The following is a 25,961-nucleotide window of genomic DNA, read 5'->3' as shown; positions in this document are numbered from 1 at the left end:
GTGTACTGTCGTGCAACGTGCACAGCAGCAGTGCCTAGTACTGGGCGATTGGGAACCTGCGGTGTGGAGGAAGCAGCTTCTCCCTCCACCGCAAAATCTACCGAAGTCTCGGCGCGGTGCTCAATGATCTACACCATCATGCTTGGGCAAGAAAACAAGCAAAAACCTAATTCCTAGCCCCCTACCTGGCGCGCCAAATGTCGGAGAGCAAATCTCCGGCCGGGTGGCGGAGTGCACCCGCCCTAAATCCTAAGATGAGGAGGGGCCTAAGCGTTTTGCTTGTTGGTTGGAAAAGTGGGAAGAACACAAGAACACACAAGGATTTAGAGTGGTTCGGGCCGCCGGAGCGTAACACCCTACTCCACTGTGTGATGTATTGCTTGAGAGCTTGTATGAACTCGTGAGACTAAGATTGGGTCTAAAAGATTCAATCCCTGTGTAACGTCGCATGCCTCCCCCTTTATAGCTGAAGGGGGGCGTGCACAAAGGTACTGGGCCCCGACATGTGGGCCCAGGGACATAAAGAATATAGCGCTTGGAGCCACCAATGTTTGCTGCTGGGGCAATCTTCTTGTTCCCTGATGCCCGAGATCTCCGTATCCTCGGCGTGCAGGGGAAGCTTCTTGTAAAAGGGATGATGGGTACTGCGCCGCTCGTCACGGGCGCACTGTTCGCCAACAGACTGGTCAGGCGTGTCGTCTGCTGGGTGACCCTGACGCCGTCTGCCGGCGAATTGGACAGGACGCATTAAATGCTGAGAGGGTGCGTCGCCCGTCAGCGTGGTGGCAGGCGGCGTGTCTCTCCGCAATAAATGCAAAGACTGCACAACCGTATGGGCCCTACGTCAGGTTCGGCCTGTTGGCTTATGTCACGGGCCATAAACCACGCGGCCGCGGCAGGTTTCCGCCTGAGCGGTGAGCGTAGGGCAAGGCCTGGACACGTGTCGGCACCGGACCCTTGCTTGTGCCGGGGTCCTCTCCGTCCCGGGACCCTCCTAAGGCCCAGACCTCACTTGGGGGGACCCGACATGTCTCCTCGGGAGCTCCGGGCTCGTACTCACAGGGGTCCGATGTTCTTCTGCGGAGGTCCGGACCCAACGGTGCTTCCTGGGATGTATTATCCTTCCTTGCCACGTGGTGCCCTTAGGCCTGCCCATGTGGTGGGGTCGGGTGCTGCTCTCCGTGTGACCTGGAGGTGTCGTACGGGTGTAGCGCCTTCATACTGTAGAAGAGGGTACCCCTGATTCTGGGTACCGACAAATTGCATTATTAGTTCTCACATGCATAAATGCGAGTGTACCAACCAAACAACATTTGTGGAAATCAAATGTTATCCAATGGCAAGTGCTCTTGAGTCAAAAGGTAAACTTGACATGTATGGTGACATGCTATGTTAAATGGAAACTTTGGCTTAAACGTTATTGCTCAAAAATCCACCTATCAGCCTACCTTCCAATCAACAATAATAATTGAATATTATCACTCAAAATCCCCCTTTTGTGCAATGGTTCAATCAACTGTCAACCAAAATAAAAACTCAGAAAGAAACTCATGAAACTACAAACTGCTTAGGAGTGAAGTCAAACCAAAATTTAGTCACGGTAACAAAACGGGGCCTTAATTGTGAGACCAGGTAAGACATCTCAAAAGATAAAAATCTGCACTTGACTAACTCAGAGTGGCCTAATCCTTTGCTGGATCCTAGAGATTCCTAGTTACTTGATATTTCTGAATTTTTGACACCTTGCTACTATGTTCCTGTCTTTTGCATCAGCTATTGCGATATATCAGTTGACATGGAAAAGGCACACAGAATGACAAGACCGTGTAGGCTAACTGTACAGGCTATACTGCTATAGGAGCATTTCGTAGAGCAGTTGGGCTGCGATGGCGATAGAAACATGGGTAGATGGATATCTTATCGGGGTTTCCCAGAGATGGCGGTGGAGACAACATGGAAATCACCGTCGGAAAAGGGTCCAAAGAGCAACGACTGTAGTAGGGTGTGGTGCTGTCCACGTACGAGAAGCAGCACTTCATCGTCACCACCATACTGCGCCACTCCGATCCAGCATCGCTCTCCGCGGCAGGCCTCGCGAAGGTTGTGCGGTGGGACAAGCTCATGTTCGTGGACGGCGATCATTGTCGTAGCCTAGGCTTCTTCGTAGTTGGCCCGCCATGCGCCGTCTCGAGCATGTCGCCCCCGTCGCCTAGAAAACAACGGGTTTGCGCACTGGACTTGGTGCGGTCGAGCTACGCGCAGCGGCAGAGCTGGGCGTGGGCCTCGAGGGCGGTGTCGGCGCCCGAGGGCGCGGTGGGCGGCGGCTCCCCCGCCGCGAGATTGGCGCGGCTCTGGGTGCACGTGAAGCGCTTGGTGAGGTCCTGTGAGAACTGCTTGGCGCGGCTAGTGGTGGACTTGAGCACATGCGATGTGGGGAGAGGAGGGGAGTGGCGGTGGCTGCACGATTGATTGGGGAAGTAAAGGAGGGAGTTTATATCGGTGGAGTTTGGTTAAGCGTGAAGAAGCGGCTCACGCAAATGGAAGTTTCGCGAGGAGAGCTTATTCTTTTCTTCGGTGACTGCGCCGGAAGCGGCGGTGAGGAGGATGGCGGATTGACATGGAGTGCTAACGCGATCCAGTAGGCGAGAAACTGAACCGTCTTCTCTGGATCTTATGCTAGGAAGAGGAAGATAGGAGCGCGGGTTGATTAAAGAAAAGTTGATGGGCTTTCTTATAAAATTAGGGAAATTTGGATTCATACCATTAAAATATCACCACTTTAGATACATACCATTACTATCTCACTTACATGTGGGTCCACATGAGTCAATGACATGTGGGGTCCATAGTATATATCTAAAGTTTGGATCTTTTAATGGTATAGATCTAATTGTTTCATAAAATTATGACGCATCACGACCGTTGAAACTAGTGCTTTAAGTAGAGTAGAGAGTAGAGATTAAAGGCTTCGGAATTCCATGTTAGCAAACTGCGTTGTCGAGAGGGCTTCAGGCTTCTGCTTCACCGTGCTCCTCCCAGCCCAGCGCCGACGCCGAGCTCCCCTTCCTTGAACCGCCGGCCGTGCCAACCCGCGACTCGCTGGAGTAGGCGGTACGATTAATTCGACCAGACGCGGCCGCGGATCCTAAACGGTACCATTCTTGCCCATCCAAATTTATACAGGACTTTGCCAAACGCCCAAACAGACTCGACTGTGTTCATCGGTTCATTCCTGCGTTCTCTTCTCGAGTTCACGAGTGCTCCCTCTCTCTCTCTCGTTACGATGATTGGGTGACCGCCGCCGCCGCCGTTGCCCCACGCCAGGTGCCCAGGTCTTCGTCAGGCCCTTTGCCGCCGACGAGCATCAACCCTGTATGCCCGCCCTTTATCTGCCCTTCCTGCCGTGCGAAACCGATCACCCAAACCCTACCTTACGCTATTTGGCTGTTTGTACTCGGATCTGGTCTGATTACAAACATGTACATGTATTTTTCCTATTAAATTCGTTTATTTTCTTTTGCAAAAATTATAGGGCATACATGTGTACTCCGCCCCTTATTTGTAGTGATCCTGGCTTACTATTTTTCCATTAACAGATACTAAGGTTATTTTGGCTGTGCATATCACGTTGTAGAGTTCTGGGTTTTTGCTCTGAAGAACAAAATGGACAATGCTCAGAGTGACAACCGAACTGATACCAAGCAAGATGATGATGCGCGCCAAAGCAAACAGGATGATGAGGTAAATAGAAACCTTTACTCCTTTTTTAAAATATTTCATGGATAAATGGTGTTTATTGTTGTTGACAGCTCACAGTTTTACTATTGATGGTTATCCTATCGTTCTGCCTTATAATTTTGTCCACCTAATGATATTGGTAATTAGTCCCCTCTAATCTTATTTCATTGGCAGATCCTGACACTGGTAGGGCTAAAAGTTAGTTAGGAAGAGGATTGGGATTTTATTTGTTATGCCTAGAATTGGCTGGGCATTCGATAGCTCTGCCATTCCTTCTGGATTCAATTGGGAATACTGGTAAATTTTGGTTATTACCCCCTAACTTTGACCTAACTATATGCAGCTGGTTAACTTATATTTTATGGCATAGAGTGCTTGAACGATGAGAGGTGCGTGGGCCAAAGCAATATATAGACACTGGTTACCATTGCATACTCTGAATTTTAGTCATGGAGCTAACCAACCAAATGTCACCAGTAGAACTTATCTGTCCACTTGGGCAAAGACAAATCTTGGACCTATCTCCATTAACGAACTATTTTGGCCAGAGCGCGTGTCTTTGTGAAAGCACTCCACAAATGAATTTCTTTGTCTGTCAGTTTCTAGTATCCTATCTTAAGGGAACTTTTTAAAATTGGACCCTTGAATGCGACTTGAGTGGATTTACCATTGTAGTTTAAAACTTGTGTTATCTACAAATACCTGTTTCCATTAGTTGCCTAGGCAATGAAATCAAGTGTCGTAAACATCAGGATCCTGCTCACAAATCCTGACATTCTTTTACTCTATATATGCAGGAGGCCCGCCTTGAAGAATATAAAAAGATCATTGATCAAAAGATTTCCCTCCGCCGGAGCAACCAAAACCCTGAAAGGCCTGGTAGTTATTTCTTTCACTATTTTTATTTCCTTTACCTCTTCTAATCACAATATAAGTGGATCTAGATTTGTCCTAAGTCAATTTAAAACTTTGACAAGCAATAGCCATAAAAATATATTACCTTAAATGGAACCGGTTATGTAACTATAAAAATAAAGTTGGTTTCCTCGATGAAGTAAGTCTGTATAATTTTTTCTCTTGAATACAAAGCCTTTTAGTCCCAAGCAAGTTGGGGTTGGTTAGAGTTGAAACCCTACAGAAGCCATAGATCAAGGTTCGGGCACGTGGATAGCTGTTCTACATTCACTGTTATTCAAGGCTAAATCTTTGGGTATATTTGATCCTTTCAATTCTCTTTTTACTGCCTCTTGCCATGTGAACTTCGGCCAGGGTAACGCTTTATTGCACAAGCAATCATTCAAATCAAGTGCTGGAAGCATTCTTGTTTTTGGTCTTGTCAGGTGGAGAATTTGTTTCTACACTGGAACAATATTCTGGAATTGCATGAAATCCTCATTTTAGATATTGCATACAGTATGGGCTGTTTATTTTAACTTGTATGTCAAAAATTTGCTATAGGATAATTATTTCAGAATTTGCTGGAGGATATTTTCTGGTACATGATAAGGAACACATTTATGTAATGATATAAAAAATGATTAAGGATAATTGCTTCAAATCGTGTTGGAAGAATTTCTTTGGTACTTTCATAAGGAACACTTTACATCTAAAAAACTTGTATTCAAGTCGAAGTGAACACTGAACAAATCTATGTGTTGTACGACTGGAAATGTACATAAAGTTTGTAGCAGCTAGAAATTAGACGAGAAATATAGTTGCAATCAAAGAAAAGCACTTTTTGTAGCATGTATTTATGTGCGTTAACTTGGATGCTCCTTTTCTTTCACATGTCACTTCTAAAAGTCTATTTTTGTTTGACCGCAAAAAACCCATCTGACAATTTGTTGTGGATGAGGTACAACATACAAGTTTCCTGTTGCTTATATATGTTCTTAGAATCTTGACAATGGTTGATGATGAGCTACTTAAGAAAAGGGCAGACCCAGTGCTGGAGGCTCTCACTTGAGTGGGGTTTGGGGAAGGGATAAACTGGGGCAAGCTTCTCCCCCCACAAATGCAGTTATGCGGAGAGGCTGCTTCGAACCCGCCACCTGGTGACTCAGTGAGACACTCTCAACACTGCACCAGACCTGCCCTTCCTTGATGATGATCTACTTAATGGTTTCAATATTTTCTTATTTTGTTTATGTATCTTCCATTTTGCAATGTTTGGTTTTTTTTCATTGGTGGATATGATTCATATTTTGTCATTATTCAATTTTTTATCTTGACCAACAACACTTAGTTCTGTCATTTTGACCATTGTGATGACTCGATAATTCCAGATGCAAACTACCTGAGAACCCTGGACTCTAGTATTAAGCGCAATACAACCGTTATAAAGAAGTTGAAGACAATAAATGATGAACAGAAGGATGTGATAATGGATGAGTTAAAAAGTGTGAATTTGAGTAAATTTGTCAGCGAAGCAGTTTCTTACATTTGTGAGGCCAAACTTCGCTCCGCTGATATACAAGCTGCTGTTCAGGTAATTGGCAACAACAGCGGTTACACTTTATGCAAAAGTGTCAATTTCTGATAGACATGGTTATGACGTTTATTGCTGTTTTCCCTTCTGTTACGGACTTCCCTCTGGTAAGTCCGTGACCTAGGTCTTCTAGTGTCTTTCAAGGGTGAGTGGAGGGGAATATCAGAGTGGCACAGAGCGTAAGGGGGAGGAGCACGCCGATCGTCCTAGTCACCTGCGCCAGCGCTGTGCCTAGCCAGGGTGATCCAAGATGATCCCGCCCTAGGGAAGATCTCTATTTCTTGGATGCCTAATACAAATGATGCCCAACCACCCTTATAGTGGCAGGCGCCCTGGCGCATCCTACTGCAGGGGTAACCCCTCTGCTATTATTTAGGAAACAAACAAAAAGGAAACTAATCCTCTAAGGAAACTTATCTTCTCCTATCAATCAGGAACTGATCGGCTCTATTGGCTTCTCTTGCGCCCCTTTCTCTTTCTTGCGCCTGGAGAACTGGCGGCCCACAAAAGCATCTATAACATTTCCCTCCTCTCTGAAAAACAACTCGTCCTTGAGTTGGACCTCTAGGTAAACGCCTCTTGAATTCAGTACACTGTTCCTAGGTAGCATCAGACGGCGCACGCTCCATCTACTGTACTAGAAGCTCCCAAACACCTCTGTGCAAGCGAGCCTTCACCACTTTTTCTGGGACTGGGAGCACCTTGCCATGGAGAACTAGCGGTAGAGGCACTGGTGCTGATGGCGGATCACCTTGAAACTTCTTGTGAAGTGTCACATGAAAGACATCATGGATCCTGGCATTTGCTGGTAATTGGAGCTTGTATGAGACATCGCCGATACGCTGCAGAATCTGATAAGGACGGTAAAACTTAGGTCCTAATTTGGAGGATGCTGCTGTGGTGACACCCACTGCTGATCGTTGCTGCAAACGTAGCCAAACCCACTCCCCAACAGTATATTGCACATCTTAGCGACTTTTATCTTGAGTATTCTTCATTGTCACTTGAGACTGGAGTAACCTTTGTTTAATGTCTTCCAAGAAAACATCCCGATCTTGGAGTTGCTGGTCTACAACGGCCACCTTGGTCGTTCCTGGCGTATAGGATAACATGGTTGGAGGATCACGACCATACACAATTATGAATGGAGTACACTTGACAACAATTTGGTATGAGGTATTATAACAAAATTCAGCCCACGGAAGCCACTGTGGGCATGTTTGTTTCGGCTTCTGGCAGCTTCTGGCCACCAAAAGCTGCCGCGGACTGCCAAACGCTTAGCTTTTCAGCCAGCTTCTATAAAATTCGTTGGAGCAAAAACCATACAAAATCAACATAAACACATAATCGGTTGAGTCGTTGTAATAGTAGGAATCCGTCACTTTCTAGATCCTGAGCCCTATGAACAACTTTATCTTTCTCCACACGTAATCGTAATGATACTTAGATTCTCCCCACAGCCAGATTCTCACCACAGCCAGATTTTCAGAAAAGTTGGTCAGAAAAAAACTGAACCAAACAGGCCCTGTAACCAAGTCTTGGGTCGATCACCTGCCAAACATCGTAAGTACATGACAATAATCTGGTTCACCACCTATGACTGTCCATCTGTCTGGCGGTGAAACGCTGAACTAAGGAGCAGCTTGACCCCAGCAAGGTGAAAGAGCTCCGACCAGAAAGCACTAGTGAAGACTGTGTCCCAGCCACTCACAATGGAACAAGGAATACCATGAAGGCGCACAATCCCTTCGAAGAAAGCCCGTATCACTGACACTGCTGTATATGGATGGCCAAGGGGAATAAAGTGAGTGAACTTAGAGAACCTGTCCACCACTGTTAATACCACTGTTTTGCCTCTGACTTTAGGAAATCCCTCAACAAAGTCCATGGAAATGTCACTCCATACCTCTGACGGCACCGACAGGGAGTGAAGCAGGCCCGCTGGGTGTAAATGCTCAGTTTTGTTCCGTTGACAAGTGGAGCAAGCTTGCACAAACCCTCTGACCCTTTGTAAAGCACGGGGGTTGTAGAAGGATGCTCGCCAACGATGTAAAGTCTTCTCAGTGCCTTCATGACCACAGTCATGTGCTGCTTCCAGGATCAATGGCCATACTGAAGAGGCGCCGGGGACAAAAACCTTCCCTTGAAAGAGCAGCATACCATCAACTACTGTCCACCCGGGCATGGCTGTTCCAGCCGTGAGGCTGGCACACAGATCCGCGACCTGCGGGTCATTGGAGGCTTCAGCTTGGAGAGTGTCAAACAACTGAAACTATGGTGCTGAAATACTATTAATGGCTGCGGTCTCTTCATCCCGTCGAGACAATGCATCAGCTGCGCCATTGAGTTTGCCTGGTCTATATTCCACTGAGAGATCATATCCAAACGATTTGCTGACCCACGTATTTTGGGGGATTGTAGACAAGCGTTGATCCAGAAGGAATTTGAGACTATAGTGGCCAGTCCGAACTAAGAAAGCTCGGCCCCACAAATATGGCCTCCAATTTTTCACTGCTTTGACAAGACCAATTAGTTCGCGCTTATATGATGGTAGCTTTTGATGATGTGGTGCCACTGCTCGACTGAAATACGCAATGCCCCCCTTCCCCTTGGTGAAGAACTGCGCCGAAACCCGTCCCCGAAGCATCACAGTCCACCACAAAATGTTTGGAGAAATCTGGCATCTGCAATAGTGGAGCCGATATGAGGGCTTTCTTTAGTTGTAGAAATGCTTCGTCGGCCACTTCTGACCAGCGAAAAGCCTCACGCTTGAGGAGTGTCGTGAAGGGTGCAGTTATGGCGACATAGCGTGCAATAAACTTGCGGTAATAACCGGCAAGGCCTAGGAATCCACAGAGCGCCCGTAAAGACCGAGGACGTGGCCAGGCCTCAACTGCAACAATCTTCTAAGCTGAAATGATATGTCGCAGATAAGCAACTGACAGTTTCCCAAAGGAGCACTTAGACTTTTTAACAACTAACTTGTGTGCCCGGAGTGCCTCAAAAACTTGTTTGACATGTTGTAAATGAGCTGCTCAGGATGAACTGAATACCAAAATATCATCTAAGAAGACCAAGACAAATTTCCAAATAAATGGCTTCAAGATGTCATTAATGAGCGACTGGAATGTAGACGGTGCGTTGGTGAGGCCAAATGGCATTACCAGGAACTCGAAGTGGCCTTGGTGTGTGTGAAACACCGTCTTTTCAATATCCTCTAGGTGCATCTGCACCTAGTGATATCCACTGGAGAGGTCCAGCTTGGTGAAGAAACATGGCCCACGTTATCCATCCAAGAGTTCGTCGATGACCGGAATGGGAAACTTGTCCTTCACCGTCTTGTTGTTGAGGGCTCGATAGTCGATGCAAAATCGCCATGACTTATCGACCTTCTTCACAAGCAACATAGGAGAAGAATATGCTGATGCGCATTCTCGGATGATACCCTGCTGCAACATGTCCTCACACTGTCGCTCGATCTCATCTTTCAACAACTAGAGGTAGCGGTAGGGTCGGATTGCCACTGGTGGCGTCCCTGGCAGCAACCTAATGCGGTGGTTGTGGCGACGCGGTGGAGGAAGGCCGTGTGGTTCTGCGAAGATGTCGGTGTAGGAGGCAGCAGGGCCTGCGGCAGCTCCTGGGGTTCGGACAGGACGACACACTGGGTTGCAGTGCGCCCAACCCAACCCAATGTACGGTGCAGCCGTGTCGCTAAAACTCCATGGACAAGGCGCCGAAGTTCCACAAGATGGGCCCCAATGACCGAAGCCACTGGACATCGAGGACGATGTCGAAGCTGGCCAGAGGGAGACCGTAGCAGGTGATGTCGAAGAGCTCCTCGGCGATGGCGACGGCGAGCTTGGGATATACCCCGCTGCTTGTGACGCTGTCCCCGTTTGCCACCTTGATGTAGAGCTCTAGTCTTGGTGCGACGTGGAGGCCTAGTTGGCTGGCCACAGCTTCTCGGATGAATGTGTGGGTAGAGCCTGTGTCAACCAAGGCCACCAACGTCAAATCATGGACCCGAACCTGGAGCTTCATGGTGTTGCTGATGTCGATGCCCGTGAGGGCGTGAAGGGAAATGCCTAGGTCCTTCGTTGTTGCGTCTTTATCCATGTTGTCGTCCATCTCCAGCAGGAACACCCCTTTTGAGGTGCACTTGTGATTGGCAGAGTATTTCTCGGGGTAGTGGTAGCATTCTCCATTTGCCCGCTTCACTACCAACTCCTCTGGTGTGATGCGCTTGAAACGCGGACGACTAGGAGTAGCCGGCCTGGCTCCCAGTCCCGATCCAACCCCTTTGACGAGGGATGACTGACGGTGACCAGACCTGTCTCTGGCTGCCGCGACATTCTCCTCCTTTCGCTCATAAGCGCGGGCCACACTCATCGCGGTCTGCAGGTTGGTCGAGCCAGAAGCTCGACATCGGTGCGGAGGGGGTCGTCGAGACCCGCCGTAAACATGTTCACTTGCTGCATTGGAGACAAATCATCACATCGAGAAAGCAATAAGGAGAATTGTCACTGATAAGTATCTACTGTGCCAGTCCTATAAAGGGCTTTGAGCTCGGCTATGGCATTGAACCGGATTGGGGGGCTGAACCGCATGTGGATGTATTCAACAAACCGTGCCAAGACAGGATGCCATGATCACGTTCCAGAGCGTAGTACCACTCGACTGCTGCTCCTTCAAAGTGTAAAGAGGCAAGCCATACCTTCTCCTCCGCCATGGTGCGCATACTTCGGAAGTATGTGTTGCATTTGTTGATCCATGTCAACGGATCAGATTCCCCGTGGAAGGAGGGGAAGTTGGGTCACGGGGGACGACTGACGCCCTCCTCGTCACGACCCCGACTCCCTTCGCGGCCATAGCCTTCTGGTTCGGCATGACTGTCGTGACAACCGTAGAAGTCGCCGCCGCCGTTACCACGACCGCGACGTGAGCCACCACGACCGCCGTTAGTGCTGTCGCGCCCGCCGTGGTTCGGTGGAACCTCATTGTCGTCGGTCGCCGTGAGATCCTCTAGCTCGACACCGCCGGTTGGCCCTGTCTCCACATGCGCCAACCGTCATTCATGGTGGTCAGTTGACCCAGCATCCGATTCATCACGTCCATGAGGAAGTCCAATTTCAGGTCCGTGTTCTTGTCGTCAGGATCAGGTACGACGCTGGACATGGTTGTCGATGCGTCGTCTGGATCTGATACCAAATTGTTACAGACTTCCCTCAGGTAAGTCCGTGACCTAGGTCTTCTAGTGTTTCAAGGGTGAGTGGAGGGGGAGATTAGAGTGGCGCAGAGCGTAAGGGGGAGGAGGACGTCGATCGTCCTGGCCACCTGCGCCGGTGTTGTGCCCAGCTAGGGTGATCCAAGATGATCCCGCCCTAGGGAAGATCTCTATTTCTTGGATGCCTAATACAAATGATGCCCAACCGCCCTTATAGTGGCAGACGCCCTGGCACATCCTAATGCTGGGGTAACCCCTCTGCTATTATTTAGGAAACAAACAAAAAGGAAACTAATCCTCTTTTCCTATCAATTAGGAATTGATCGGCTCTGTTGCCTTCTCTTGCGCCCCTTTCTCTTTCTTGCGCCTGGAGAACTGGCAGCCCACAAAAGCATCTATAACACCTTCACATGTGGTTTGAAATATCTGAGCTACATAATGAAGTATGCTCATTATCCTCAGTGGCTGTTATGGAACCAATGCGTGTGTCACCTCAGTTGGTTAGTACTAAGATTTAAGAAGGTTATCAATATTACCGAAGTTATCCTTTAATGGCATGCATCACCTCAGTCGTTTAATATTAGCAAGGTTATCCCTTGGAGTTCAACTTGGTTGGCTGTAACCAGTTGGCTGGCGCAATAAAGTAGCAGTTTGCCATATTGGGTTCAACAAGAGCCTCTTTTTCATTGGGAGAATCCCGATGACTAGCGGGAATCTGCTGGTGTGCCCACACAGTGCTTGCTGTCATCTTGTTCCTCATACCACATTCATGGAATTATTTCTGTGATACTGTGTGTGGTACCAATCATTTTGACATATGCTGTAGCATAACTATGGTAACCAGCTGCTGCTGGGTTCCTTGAATGTTTGATTCATTTGTTTATGAGATAGCTACTGGTGGGATCGGGCAGAGTTTTTAATAGAAAGCTCATCCTCTATTCCTATATTTATTTGAGCTGCAGCTTTTGGGCTTTTGGCTTCTCATTGTTACATGTTTGCTATTGGCTTTTGTAATAAGTTTTTAGCTTCTCAGCACACTGAAAGACAGAAAAGCTCATCGGAACGTGTTTTTCATCTTTTATTAGTCATTTTCTAAGAAGCCAACTTTCCGGCTTTTCAAAAGCAAGCTCAACGTAGGCTGTTTGTTTCAGCTTCTGTTTGGCAGAAGCCTGCAAAAAGCTATAACAAACAGGCTCATAGTTTTGCTACAGCTTAACCATCATCATTTTGCTTTGAGATTTTGTTATTAATGCTGAAGGTGTTAACTCATGGATTTATTCTATGTAAATTTACTCAAATGTAGGTTTGCTCGCTCCTTCATCAAAGATACAAGGACTTCTCTCCTTGTCTTATAGAAGGTCTACTGAAGATCTTCTTTCCTGGAAAATCTGGAGATGATTTGGATGCAGATAAAAATTCGAGAGCCATGAAGAAGAGAAGCACATTGAAACTTTTGATTGAACTATATTTTGTTGGAATTGTCGAAGATGCTAGCATATTTGTAAATATTATAAAAGATCTTACATCAGCAGAACATTTGAAGGACCGTGAAGGAACTCAAACAAACCTATCTCTTCTATCTACCTTTGCTCGTCAAGGGAAGTTTTTTGTAGGGCTACAACCTCATGGTCAAGAAGCTTATGACGAGGTAAGATAAACTTATGTATCAACCTTATTTGTTTAAGTTATAGAAGGTCTTAGAATGAAATACTGATCACACAATTCAACTGCAATAGTAGATCTAGCTAGCTGCTCTTTGTTGAATGCATAACCCAACCTCCAAAGTTTACCCTCCCCCTCCCCCCCCCACCCCCCACACAGAGCACATACATATTTTTGTGGAGTGAATATGTAAGTATATAATTCTAAACCATATAGTGTCTTAATGGGCGAAGCGCCAAAATTAACCAATGAAGTAGAAACTAGAAAGTGAACTGATAAAGTAGATTTTCAGTTCAATTCACTTCAGGAAGTGTCATTGACTCTTGATGCCCATCAGGCTAGGGCCGAAGCATGTGAGAAACCTGCATGCATAAAAATCATGACTCTGATAACCATTCTGGGCTGAGCAGTGAGCACATACCAAATATAGCATGCTGTCAAGTGTTGCTAACAGATTGATATGTCTTGGTCATTTGGTGTAGTTCTTGTTAATTTATTCACTATGTATGGCATCTACTTACATCAATTGATTTGCCAAAAATGTTGAACTGATGCAGTTCTTTAAGGACCTAAATGTTACTGCTGAGCAGAAGAAGTTCTTTAAGAAAGCCTTGAACTCTTACTATGATGCTGTAGCTGAACTACTACAATCAGAACATGCGGTAACTTCTCTTTGTTAGTCTGGACAAATGGACATTCTTGTTTGTTGTAATTTGAGTTTGTTATATTCATGCATAACTAAACTCTTCTTTGTACCTAGTCTCTTCGTCTAATGGAGGCGGAGAATGCAAAAGTTTTAAGTGCCAAAGGTGAACTAAGTGATGAGAACACATCCTCATATGAGAAACTCAGGAAGTCTTTTGATCAGTTACTACGTGGTGTTTCCTCGTGAGTATTTATTGGTCCATTTCAGCAGAAAGCTGCCATTCTGTAGTTCTTTTTATTATATTGAGCATAATGGCATGCAGTTTTACACTTTTTTGGTTTACTGAAATTTACATGCAAAGGTTTCTATCATGTAGTTCTGCTAATTTTGGATTGAGCGTAATCACATATGTCTTTTGTTTGTGTGGGGTTGATGATGAATTGCAGAGGACACACATGGACATGGGCCTTAGAACTTAGTAACTGAAATTTTCTTGCCTTCCTTGGACCAACCGTTCTTTACAATTAAAAATAAGACACACTCTGTAAATAAAAAAAACAGAAACAATTTACTTACATGAAATAGTAGTCACATTCTTCCATACCTCAGTCAGGATGCAACATCAATTGGGTATATAAAAATAGACATGGTATAGGTAGTATTGGTGTACCATCCTACTAAGTTCCATCCACTCCTTCAACCTGCATTAGGAATTAGTATAATTTCCCAATTAGATGTGACAACGTGGTACAGCAACCACAAACTGACCATTAGTTTTATCACGACGTGAGCGTTTGTTGATATTGTTGGATAACATGCCAGTTACCATTTCATTTTTTCTGTATGTTTTTTGGTTGGTTTAACATGCTCTTTTGCAGGTTGGCTGAATCTCTTGACATGCAACCTCCAGTGATGCCAGATGATGGAAATACAACAAGAGTTACTACAGGAACCGATGCGTTGCCTTCTTCTGGAAAAGAATCATCTGCATTGGAACCTATCTGGGATGATGAAGATACCAAAGCTTTTTATGAATCTTTACCTGATCTCAGGTTTACTTTTCACTAAGTTGCAATATATGTTACATCCTTTAGCTTTCTCTTATTATCTTTTTTTAAAAATATTTTTGAGCAGAGCATTTGTGCCAGCTGTATTACTGGGAGAGGTTGAACCAAAATCAAATGAGCAACATGTTAAGGGCCGTGAGCTATCTGGTGTAAGACTCTGAATCTTGAAAGTAGTCCATTTTTCAAGCATCATGTCTTTAATGTATATGTAAGAGGGTTCTATTGAAATTTCGTCTTTATAAACTTGAATTTTACTCTGATTATGTTTACTTGCAACAATTTGGACACTGATGAGTTCCTTATATATCTTTTGTTGGGTTTACTTAGAATACCCCCTGGCTTGTTTCTTTTGGGTCAAGGAGGAGTCTCACAACTGGTGTAGGGCTGGAGCCAGTGGATTAGATAGCATCCTTTCCGCTCCAGCGCACTAATCGGCGACCTTCTTTCTTGGTCATGAGTGCAGTTGGTCATAATATCTTTGTACTTCTAGCTATCCTAGAGTGCGTGTGGGTGTGTGGGTCTGTTTGGCTTTGTATGAGGTTTCCTATCCTCACCTTTTTTCCTCTTAATATAATAACACGCAGCTCTCCTGCGTTTTCGAAAAAAAAGAGGGTAATTACACGGGGTAAACCCCAAACCCTAAACGAGTACTCTAACACTAAACAACAAGGATTAGAACTCGGTGGGTGCCAAATAAGTTTTTTATACTAGTTATTTGGTACTAATTGAATAAGTATAAATCAATCATAAGGGGCCTGGGGCTCCCCATAGTCCCTCATTGTATCTGGCTATCCACACCATGTTTAGCTCCCAATTCATGTAATGCGTAAAATGTATCCATGAACGCTAGAATGTTCACCTTTTGTCTAATAAACCATGTTCCAATAGATCTTTACATCTGGCATCAACATGTTTTGCACCCTTTGCTTCTGAGCGAGAGAAGGCAGTAGAAATTTATTCATCTAAATATGCATTCACTAGCCATTTTCTTTTATTATTATTTTTGGGTTTGCCACTAAATTATTTTTGAATTTTGTTATGAAGGAGTCCACTTCAGAACAAGAGACTGAACTACATGACAATGTTCCAACTTCTGCCACTGAACGTCAACTAGAAGTTAAAGTAGATGATCTAGTGAAAGAGAGTGAAGACAGAGATAAAGAGAAGGGGAAGGATGGAGAAAAGGAAAAATCCAAGGAGAAGGATCTGGATAAGAAAAATGAAAGAGAGAAGGAGAAAGGAAGAGTCTTGGATGGCGCAAGTCTGGATAACCTCCTGCAGAGGCTGCCAGGATGTGTCAGTCGTGATCTCATTGATCAATTGACGGTATTCACTCATCTTATAATTTCTGTCCTCTTTGTTATAGACTGGCATAATCAAGCTACTTTTGATTTCCCCAGGTTGAGTTTTGCTACCTAAATTCTAAAGCAAATCGAAAGAAACTTGTGCGTGCCTTATTCAATGTTAATAGGACTTCACTGGAACTGTTGCCATACTATTCTCGTTTGGTTGCAACACTCTCAACCTGTATGAAAGATGTTCCAAGTATGCTTCTGTCTATGCTTGAAGAGGAGTTCAACTTTTTAATAAATAAGAAGGTATACTCATAACTCTTTTTTTTCTTGGCGTTGTTTGTGCTTAGTTCCTCTTATCATAAATATTGCTTCTAAGCCTTGACAGTATCTAGTATTTATTGTTTGCTCTGGAGAGTTGCAGTAATAACATCAATATAAACATGAAATGCATGACAACACTAGTTGCTACAAATCCTCCTAGGAAGTTGGACTTGAAGTGGAGGGTAACAGCAATTATTTTGCGTCCTATGTTTTGTACTGGACTAACTTTTTCTGTTTGCTCTGTTGCCTTTCAGGACCAGATCAACATAGAAACAAAAATAAAAAATATACGGTTTATCGGGGAGTTGTGCAAGTTCAAAATGGCTCCTCCAGCTCTTGTTTTTAGCTGTTTGAAGGTATGCGTTTATGAAACTCAGAATTAGTAATTTCTACCTTTTACATGTGGTACTTTGGTAACAAGTATTTGTTTTCTATGTATTTTGCAGGCCTGCCTTGATGATTTCAGTCATCATAATATTGATGTGGCTTGCAACCTTCTTGAGACTTGTGGTCGTTTTTTGTATCGCTCACCTGAAACTACCATTCGCATGGCTAACATGCTGGAGATACTGATGAGATTGAAAAATGTCAAGAATTTGGATTCACGCCACAGTACACTTGTAGAAAACGCCTACTACCTTTGTAAACCGCCCGAAAGATCTGCGCGGATATCGAAAGTTCGGCCACCGTTGCATCAAGTAAGATTTCCATTTATTCTTTGTTATATGTTCCATTTGCCTTGTCTACAAAAATGTAACAATTAACTATTCTCCCTCCTTTTCCTGTGTAGTACATAAGAAAGTTGCTTTTCTCAGATCTTGACAAATCAAGTGTTGAACATGTTTTGCGCCAACTACGCAAATTACCTTGGGCAGAGTGTCAACAATACCTTCTGAAGTGCTTTCTAAAGGTTCACAAAGGAAAGTACAGCCAAGTTCATCTGATTGCTCTTCTCACTGCTAGTCTCAGCCGCTATCACGATGACTTTGCTGTCTCAGTGGTAGATGAGGTTGGTTCCTTTAGCTGACTGCATAAATAAAGGAAGGAAAAATGAACATTTTTTAAAATATCTGTTGGAGTCTGTTCTTTTTTTTCTGTTGTAGTCACCATGAAATGAAATTGTAACACATTAATTAACTGGCAGTTTTCAGTTATCCAGCTGCTACTCTGGTGATAAACTATTTGACATTCAAGTTATATGTTTATTTTTTATTTTGATTTAGGTTTTAGAAGAGATAAGGGTTGGATTGGAGTTGAATGACTATGGGATGCAACAAAGGAGGCTTGCCCACATGCGGTTCCTTGGAGAGCTATACAGCTACAAGCATATAGATTCATCAGTTGTTTTTGATACACTGTACCTTATCATTGTGTTTGGTCATGGAACTCCGGAAGTAAGTAATTCCATCATTCAACGATGATTTAAGGACCATTGCTATCATCAAATTCATTTTCTGACATCGTATCTCTTTGCACACTACACCCTTTGGCCAAAAATAAATAAACTTCTGGTTGGTCTTTTTTTTGGGACGGAGGGATATGTGGCAATAAAGAATTAGGACAAAGCTTATGACTGTTTTATGCCAGCCTCTTTCATGTTTTGTAATAAATGGAAGCTTATGTTTGAGGACGATTAATCACAATGTGTGATCATCATTTGTTCTCATTAAGGATGCAAGTTCAAACTATTTTGGGTCATCGTGTCGACACAAAAAATGTTAGTTTGAGGGGAGTGGAAAAATGAACTAGAATGGCATTTGACTGTAATTAGTTAGCTGACCCAAAAATACCATTGAGTACTCACCTGCATATCTTTTTCTCATTGAACATTTTGCTCTTCACTTGTGCAGCAAGATGTGCTGGATCCACCAGAAGATTGTTTCAGAATCAGGTTGATCATTACACTTCTACAGACCTGTGGTCACTATTTCAGTAAGGGGTCTTCAAAAAGGAAGCTCGACAAATTCTTGCTACACTTTCAAAGATACATTATTAGTAAAGGGCCCTTACCACTCGACATAGAGTTTGACATTCAGGTTAGTTCTTTTTGTATACAACTTGCAGACATGTGTGAATTAAGAATGTCAATTTTCCCCATGGGGGTGGGTACCCGCGTGACCCGATCCGAATACATACATAAAACTTCTATGTTACAGACTGAATCATGAAGTCAAACCAATTTAGAAGCTGTATTATGCGTGTAGTTAAATCTATGTTGTGAGTTTTCGAGAATGCTTTTTTGGTAGGTTTTATGTTCTGAATATGAGGCAATGAACCAATTTGTATCTGCTGTTTGCCCAATAATTTGGTTACCTATGTATAATTAAACATTGGACATCCAGGACCCTTTTTTGGTGTGGTGGTGGGCTACAATCAAATCATAATGATTCATGCCTAAGGTTTTAAAGTCGTCCGACTAATCACAATTAGTCGGCCTTATCGCTAGTCCGAGCTCGATTAGGGTCTCCGACTCGACTAGAGCGACTAGGTAGCGATTAGTTGTCCTAGTCGCCGACTAATCGCGACTCGTCCGACTAGGGGTTATGGTCGACTAGTTATGCTTGTTTTGGGCCACTAATCTGGCCTCTATTATGTGGGTCGGCCCATGTACACAACACAAACAATGTTTTGCTCTACGCTTCTACCTGTACCAATACGGTACACACTGTCTCGTCGGTGCCTTTCCCAAGGGCCGCCACCCATTCTCCAGCGTCGTCGCCCCTTCTCCATCGTCGCGCCCTCCTCTCCTGCTCCCCTGTTGTGCTCTGGCGGCCCTCTGCTCGAGCAGCAACTGTGCCCCCTCCATCGCATGGCGGCCCATGTACACAGCACAAACATAGAGTTTGATGTGTGGTTTGCTTCTTCATCAGATCATGCAAACTTTTTCTTATCAATGGGACCAGATCCCTTTATTTTAAAATTAAGGTTGTATCTTTACTCCTATTTGACTTGCACCCTGTTTGGTTTCGCTTACAATCTGCTTATAGATGAAAATAAGCGAGAACCCTGCCGAACGCCTAAATTATTTTCGCTTCTCACAGAATCGACAGTTCAACTGTTGAACTAATAAGCAAGAATCGAATAATCGCGACTTCACGAGAATGTTTGCGTTTTCTAGAATCTAAGCATGATGGGGAGAAGCGTATCCAAACAGGGCCTTAGTGTGCTTAGGTAGCAGCATTTAATTTGCTAATGGAAAGCCCAATAAAATGTAAATGATGATAGACAAATGGAAGTGTGTGACATTTAGGGCTGGTTTGGTGACAAAGAGAATTGGAGGGGATCCATGGGGGAGTAAATTCCTCGCTATTCAAAATTGAATAGCAACCCCATGGATCCCCTCCAATTCCCTTGTCACCAAACCAGCCCTAGAGTCTGACTTTAGTTTACAAATCACAATGCACACAATCAGTGCTCCAGTAATATACTGGCTGCACGTCTAGCAACAACCCCACAATGTACTCCCAGACCAGCATGCTACATTTGGTCGAGGCAATATTCCTATCAGCTATTGGTAAATCATATTGTTGTTATTATGTTTACATGAAGTTCAAAAAGAACCATTGTACTGTAAGCTCGAATGTTGAATTGTTTTATGACTTTGAACACATGTATTATTTTTCTTGAGGACTGAGGACATATTTTATGTGTTCTTGCAGGATTTATTTGGTGAGCTACGACCAACCATGTCTAGGTATTCGTCAATTGAGGAACTTGTTGCCGCGTTAGTTGAGTTTGAAGAAAATGAACGTTCAGCCCCAGTAGAAAAGGTTGAAAATGAAAGACACTCCGACAATGAATCTCAGAAAAGACACTCGCGAGATGCTGGTCCATCTGTGAATGGTGAAAGCGCTGCAAATGGAACCGAGGAAAATGGCAAGGCTCATGAAGTAGCAGATAGTGAGAGCTATTCAGATACTGGCAGCATTGATGGACGGGAAGAAGAGGAGGATATATTATCTGAGGATAAATCAAATGATGGCTCAGATAACGAAGGCGACGATGAAGATGATGGCATTCCTGTTGTTTCTGATGAAGATGAAAATGTTGAGGTTAGACAGAAAGTCATGAATGTTGATCCTAAGGAGCAAGAAGACTTCGATCGAGAGCTCAAAGCCCTTCTTCAGGAGAGCTTGGAGTCTCGTAAATCAGAGGCCCGTTCAAGGCTCCCTTTGAATATGATGGTGCCGATGAACGTCCTCGAGGGTTCAAAAGACTCAAGGGCCACAGAATCTGAGAGTGGAGAAGAAACAGTAGACGAAGAGGGTGGGAATGCTGGGGGTAGCAGCAAGGTGCGTGTGAAGGTGCTAATGAAGAAAGGACACAAGCAACAGACAAGACAAATGTTAATTCCGGCCGATAGTTCAATTGTGCAAAGCACGAAGCAGCAGGAAGCTGCTGAGCTTGAGGAGAAGCAGAGCATCAAGCGGAGGATCCTTGAGTACAATGAGAGGGAGGAAGAATTGAATGGAGCATCCCAAATGGGGAACTGGGGCCAAGGAGCTACCAGTACCAGCAGTATCAGATCAGGTGGCCGGGGCAGCTGGGATGGTTCAGCACGGGGAGGTGGTCGACAACGGCACCACATAACGGGTTCTGGTGGTTTCTACCACAGTTATGGCAGGAGAAGATAAGTTCGCCTGTGTGAGCTATTTCGCCCTGAGCCTTTTGGCAGGTAGAAAGCATCCTAGTCTGACAAATTGCCTCTAGCAAATGAGATTAGCGTTTAACACAGCTTGATGGACAATTGCCTCTAGCACCCTAGTCTGAAAATAAGACAATTCTACCACTGGTCATGGGAGATAGCAATGCCTTGAGAAGGAGCTGCAAATCTGATGGTCCTAATGGCTTGAGTTGCTACGGTGTTTGGTAAAGCTGGTTGTGATGGCTGTACCCGGATACATGCGCATACTGTTTCGACGCCATGTAGGGGGTATCTGGTCAAAGTTCGCTGTCTGATGCCTGTTCTAATTTAGTGGAGTATTACTGGCAATGTGGTACAAGCATCTTGTCTTGAAAATCGAAAACTGCACGGTATGTGTGCGCCATTTTTTGTCTGATGAGGTGTGTTCCATGCGTGTATTTCATATGTAGCTACACCAATCGCGTGTCCACCGAACGATGCTAACTTGCTATGCCGATGGAGCATGCTTTCTACCCGCATCGCAACCCGCAAATCCTTGTCCAGTCGTTTGTCTTCCATCCAGGAATGATACCGAGTTCTCATGTCACGCTTGACGCTTCTTTCCGTCCTGCTAAAGAAAAATGATTGCTCGTCCTGTGCCCGTGCGAAGGAGCGGGGGAGGGGCGGCCGAATGACCAGCACCGGCACGCACGAGGAACGATCCATTTGGGCAAAAATTACGAAGCTACTGGAGCTAGCAGCGTCGCGTCAAACGTCATCTGAAACTGAAGCAGGCGCACGAAAGAAAGGCGCATGGTCGCGTCGCACTGGTGGGCACCGGCAGGCGAGCACACCACCCCCTATCTCTTCTCCTGGTCCATCAATCGTCCCGCCATGTGATGCGAGCGGGCAACTCAACTGCAGCGGAAGCAATCCCGTCGCGATCGGCGCGATTTACCCGGCTTTTCTTTCTTTCTGTCTGTCTTCCAGTCACGATCGGGACGACCATGGGACGATCCACCATCCGTGTTCCGTGCAGCGCATGGAATGCAACGCAATGCAAGAGGTGTCGTCTGTAACAATGATTGTAAAGCCTGTAACAGCTGAACACATGACAGAAAGAATGGATATCCGAGCAACCAAGGCTAGATTAGACAGCGACGGCTCCAGAATTTTACTACATGATATACTATATCTAAGCATAACTATATTTTTAAGGGATTTCTATTTTCGTAAGAAAAAATGAACTATTTTTCCTTTGAAAAATGAAAAATGGGATTCCTAAACTAGCATTAAAATTTAGATAATTCAATACTAGTTTTAAATTTTGAGCATTATGTTGTATATATACATACATCAAATTACAGTCTGAAGAACGACGCGTGCAACAGTATTAGAGTATCTGCTGATCAGCGGCGCTTGGACGAATCTCTCCGACTCCGAGGCGAGTGGATCCCGTCGTCGTGTCGACCTCCAAGTGTGGCCGCCCGGAGGAATCTATCTGTCGTGGGTCGTTGCCGTGTGCCGGACGCGGCAGTGGCCTAGATTCCACTGCACCGCATTGCCGGACCGGGCCGGCTGGCTGCCATGATATCGATACCCTCCTTTTCGGGTCTCTCTCGCGTCAGTGTGAACGCGAATCAAAGCGGGCTGCCTTCTCTATGACTATGCGTGCCATGCTTACTGCTTCTGCTACACCTCCTAGAGTGTTCTTTAGGCTAATCTTCGTCACCTCTTCTGTTCTATTCACTACCTCACCTCTTATTACGAACTTCCCTCTACAAACAAACTCAAATAACCTGGTTTCCGTTATGTTCCCAGGTGGTGGAAAAAGACGCATTTCTTCGGGTGCAATGCAATGCACAGATTACCATCCCCGCTCGGTAAGCGGCGGTTTCCGATTAAAAAAAAATTCTTCAAGGTGCAGCATAGAAGGCGGCCTCATATATGAGCTGTGTCTAGTTTCACAATTGGTACGATTCGTTCTTTTTTACCTTTTTTTTTGTTAACAAATTTACGTACACACACAAAGAAGGGTCACAATTTCCTTTTTTTTTAAAATTATAAAAGGAATAAGCTTGGCCATCGTAGATAGCAGTGCATTAGATACGTACTATATATGTGGGTGTTAACCTACTTACTAACTTTATCAATTTAGTTGTGAAAACACAAAAACCCACTTTGAAGCAAGTACCTCCAAAGCTAAAGTTGTTGAGGTGGGCAGCCCGAGTGCCCAGTGCCCACCATGCTTTCTGGATGACGTCACCTCCAGCGCAGCACCGAAGAAAGAACAGAATCTACAGAACGTACCTCGCCCGAAGGACGCGAATCTGGATGTGTGCAAAAAGCAAGACACACTGCACATGAGTGCGTGGTTCTTTGGCACTAGAGGTAGGGAGGGATGTGATCTGCATAGTACTACTAGTATTTTTCAGGACCCCAATATAGCGCCTTTCTGTTGTGCACTGGCGGTGTGAGCTAGCGTTGCTTGTGCTCGCTTTGGCAATATATATATATATATATATATATATATATATATATATATATATATATATATATATATATATATATATATATATATATATATATATATATATATATATATATATATATATAGGGAAGAGGTAATGGAAGCCCTGGGCTTCCCCTACTAATGGAAGCCCCAACCAGGACGCGGTCGGCCCAGCACCCACGTGCTTGCTCAGCCATGCAATATACGAATGCATATATATATGGATAAAGATGCGTAAACCATGCATAAAGGAATCTTTTGACGCCCGAATCACGTGGAACGAATATGACATTGTGAACAGCGTTTACGACTGCATAATGACTTGTACTTGACAGCATAAATCATGTAGTATGTGGTTCTGGTTCTGGCTCGGGCGGATTCCAGCGTAAACCGTGAGCTAAAACAGCGTAAATGATTACAAATTTTAGCGTAAATCGTAAATCTGTTTCGAAACGGCGAATGTGGCCCGAAAATTACAGCGTAAAAATCTCGCGCGTCCCATCGTGATCGGGTTCTTATTCGAACAGATTTTAGCGTAAAATGTAAACCAAAACAGCGTAAATGATTACGAATTTTAGCGTAAATCGTAGATTTGTTTCGAAACGGTGAATGCGTCCCGAAAATTACGGCGTAAAAATCTCGCGCGGCCCATCGTGATCGGGTTCTGACTTGGATAGATTTTAGCGTAAAACATGAACCAAAACAACGTAAATGATTACGAATTTTAGCGTAAATGGTAGATCTGTTTTGAAATGGCGAACGCGATCCGAAAATTACGACGTAAAAATCTCGCGCGTCCCATCATGATCGGGTTCTGACTCGGATAGATTTTAGCGTAAAACATGAACCAAAACAGCGTAAATGAGTACCGAATTTATCGTAAATCCTATATATGTTTTGTAACAGCAAACGAGGCCCAAAATTACGGCGTGAAAATCGCGTGCAGCCGATCGTGCGCGAGTTCTGACTCGAATGATTTCAGCGTAAAACGTGAGCTAAAACAGCGTAAATGAGTACGGAATTTAGTGTAAAACACGCACACAATCTCACTTCGCAAGAGATTGCTGTAAAACACATCAAAAAGTGTCATAAATTTGGCGTAAAACACAGTAAGACTGTTTTTAATGGAAGCATAAAACACAACAAGAAGTGTCGTAAAATTTAGTTTGAAAATGCATAAATCAGGATGGTCTCATAGGACACTTGTTTTGTTCACAGTATATCAAAATATAAAGTACAACGATATTTTGCCAATATTGTTGCAATCATACACAATTTATTTGACATGACAAAAAACGAGGAGCTAGCCCTGTCTTCGGTACTTCAGATATTTCAAACCATTAGCCTTTAGCTAGGTCGTGGTCCGAAATGGAAGCATCGCTGCTCGGCTCTTATCAAAACAGGTCTGTGTAAGCCTGTATAAAGTATAAAGACACGTCAGAACAAGCATAAGTACTGGAGGTGCATTGTTCTGAAAAGGACCAATTCAAATCATCCTAAAAGCATAATAGGAAGAACAAAAACAATGTAGGATCGGTGGTCTACATGTTTACAAAGCGGAGCATACGCGCGATCTAGTAATTGGGCATAATAGCGTATTCAAATTAGCATAAAAATATAAAGTACATCATACACAACCACATCAAATTCTGGATATTAATTAATCCTTTCAGTTGAGAAAGGTTTAGGAGTTCCTAAATGGAGACAGTAGGATACCTGTTCTTTTTTTTTCTTTTCTTTGAAAAATATAGCTATTTGTTGATCTGACCTCTGCATAATCCCATAGAGGGCGGCGACCATTGCACATCGGTGTCTTGTAGCGTTATCAGACTGTTGCTCGTGTCAGTAAGTCGAGCCCAAGTTACCTACAAGAAAAGGTAAATGCTTTATGACAAGGAGACTGACAAGATGGTTCTTCAAGTGTATTTGCAGCGAAGTGCATAAAAAATAACCTTGCTTAAAGACCACTTTTAAAGACTACAAGTAAGTGCATATGGCTGCTATTACAAATTCTTGGCGAGGTTCCAATGAAGCACACAATCCATAAAGAGATTACAATGTTGAATCTCTGTCACTACAATGGACCATTTTCCAATTGAACATTATATTGGAGTGTAATATTAAGAAAAAAAGCTCAAACCTGAAGCCATGAACACATGAACACGTAAATCAACACAAGCGGCGTTGTCAAGGATGAATGGAGTGCGACACGGCTCTGGATAACTGCAATATAAGAGATAACTGCAACAACGATATGGGATGTAAGTCAACCAACATGTATCACAATGTAAATAAAAAATTTAGTAATCTGTTACATTCAGATTCAGATCGTGCGTGAGTTCTGACTCGAATCATCTCTAGGAGTATGCAATAATTAATAGTGA

The 25,961-nt window shown here is 44.2% G+C and overlaps 1 protein-coding gene across 5 annotated transcripts; it reads left to right on the top strand.

Annotated features, from left to right (window-relative positions):
* The first annotated feature begins 2,884 nt into the window (after nucleotides 1-2,884).
* On the top strand, nucleotides 2,885-21,618 carry LOC100194141 (uncharacterized). 5 transcript variants are annotated; one of them, XM_008678401.3, is made up of 17 exons: nucleotides 2,885-3,152; nucleotides 3,635-3,741; nucleotides 4,536-4,617; nucleotides 6,024-6,226; nucleotides 12,754-13,098; nucleotides 13,670-13,774; nucleotides 13,873-14,000; nucleotides 14,637-14,810; nucleotides 14,893-14,974; nucleotides 15,870-16,151; nucleotides 16,226-16,423; nucleotides 16,696-16,797; nucleotides 16,888-17,139; nucleotides 17,232-17,450; nucleotides 17,665-17,835; nucleotides 18,292-18,477; nucleotides 20,101-21,618. In XM_008678401.3, the coding sequence occupies exons 2-17, from the start codon at nucleotides 3,664-3,666 to the stop codon at nucleotides 21,073-21,075; spliced, it is 3,582 nt and encodes a 1,193-aa protein (XP_008676623.1). In that variant the 5' UTR covers nucleotides 2,885-3,152; nucleotides 3,635-3,663; the 3' UTR covers nucleotides 21,076-21,618. The 5 variants fall into 5 exon arrangements, with proteins under 5 accessions (XP_008676623.1, XP_008676627.1, XP_008676626.1 ...); XM_008678405.2 differs by having other exon boundaries at nucleotides 2,971-3,152; nucleotides 4,536-5,800; XM_008678404.4 differs by having other exon boundaries at nucleotides 2,987-3,372.
* The last annotated feature ends 4,343 nt before the right edge of the window (nucleotides 21,619-25,961 follow it).

The sequence above is a fragment of the Zea mays genome, chromosome 4 (assembly GCF_902167145.1).
Source record: "Zea mays cultivar B73 chromosome 4, Zm-B73-REFERENCE-NAM-5.0, whole genome shotgun sequence".
NCBI classification, from domain to species: Eukaryota; Viridiplantae; Streptophyta; class Magnoliopsida; order Poales; family Poaceae; genus Zea; species Zea mays.
The sequence above is the reverse complement of the archived record's forward strand: the minus strand, read 5'-3'. Positions and strand labels throughout refer to the sequence as shown.

Excerpts from the sequence above, each read along its gene's own strand:
- LOC100194141 (XM_008678401.3), top strand. The coding sequence starts at position 3,664 with ATGGACAATGCTCAGAGTGACAACCGAACTGATACCAAGCAAGATGAT. Across the intron at positions 13,099-13,669 it reads GTCAAGAAGCTTATGACGAG|TTCTTTAAGGACCTAAATGT; the intron begins GTAAGATAAACT and ends GAACTGATGCAG. Across the intron at positions 18,478-20,100 it reads ACATAGAGTTTGACATTCAG|GATTTATTTGGTGAGCTACG; the intron begins GTTAGTTCTTTT and ends GTGTTCTTGCAG.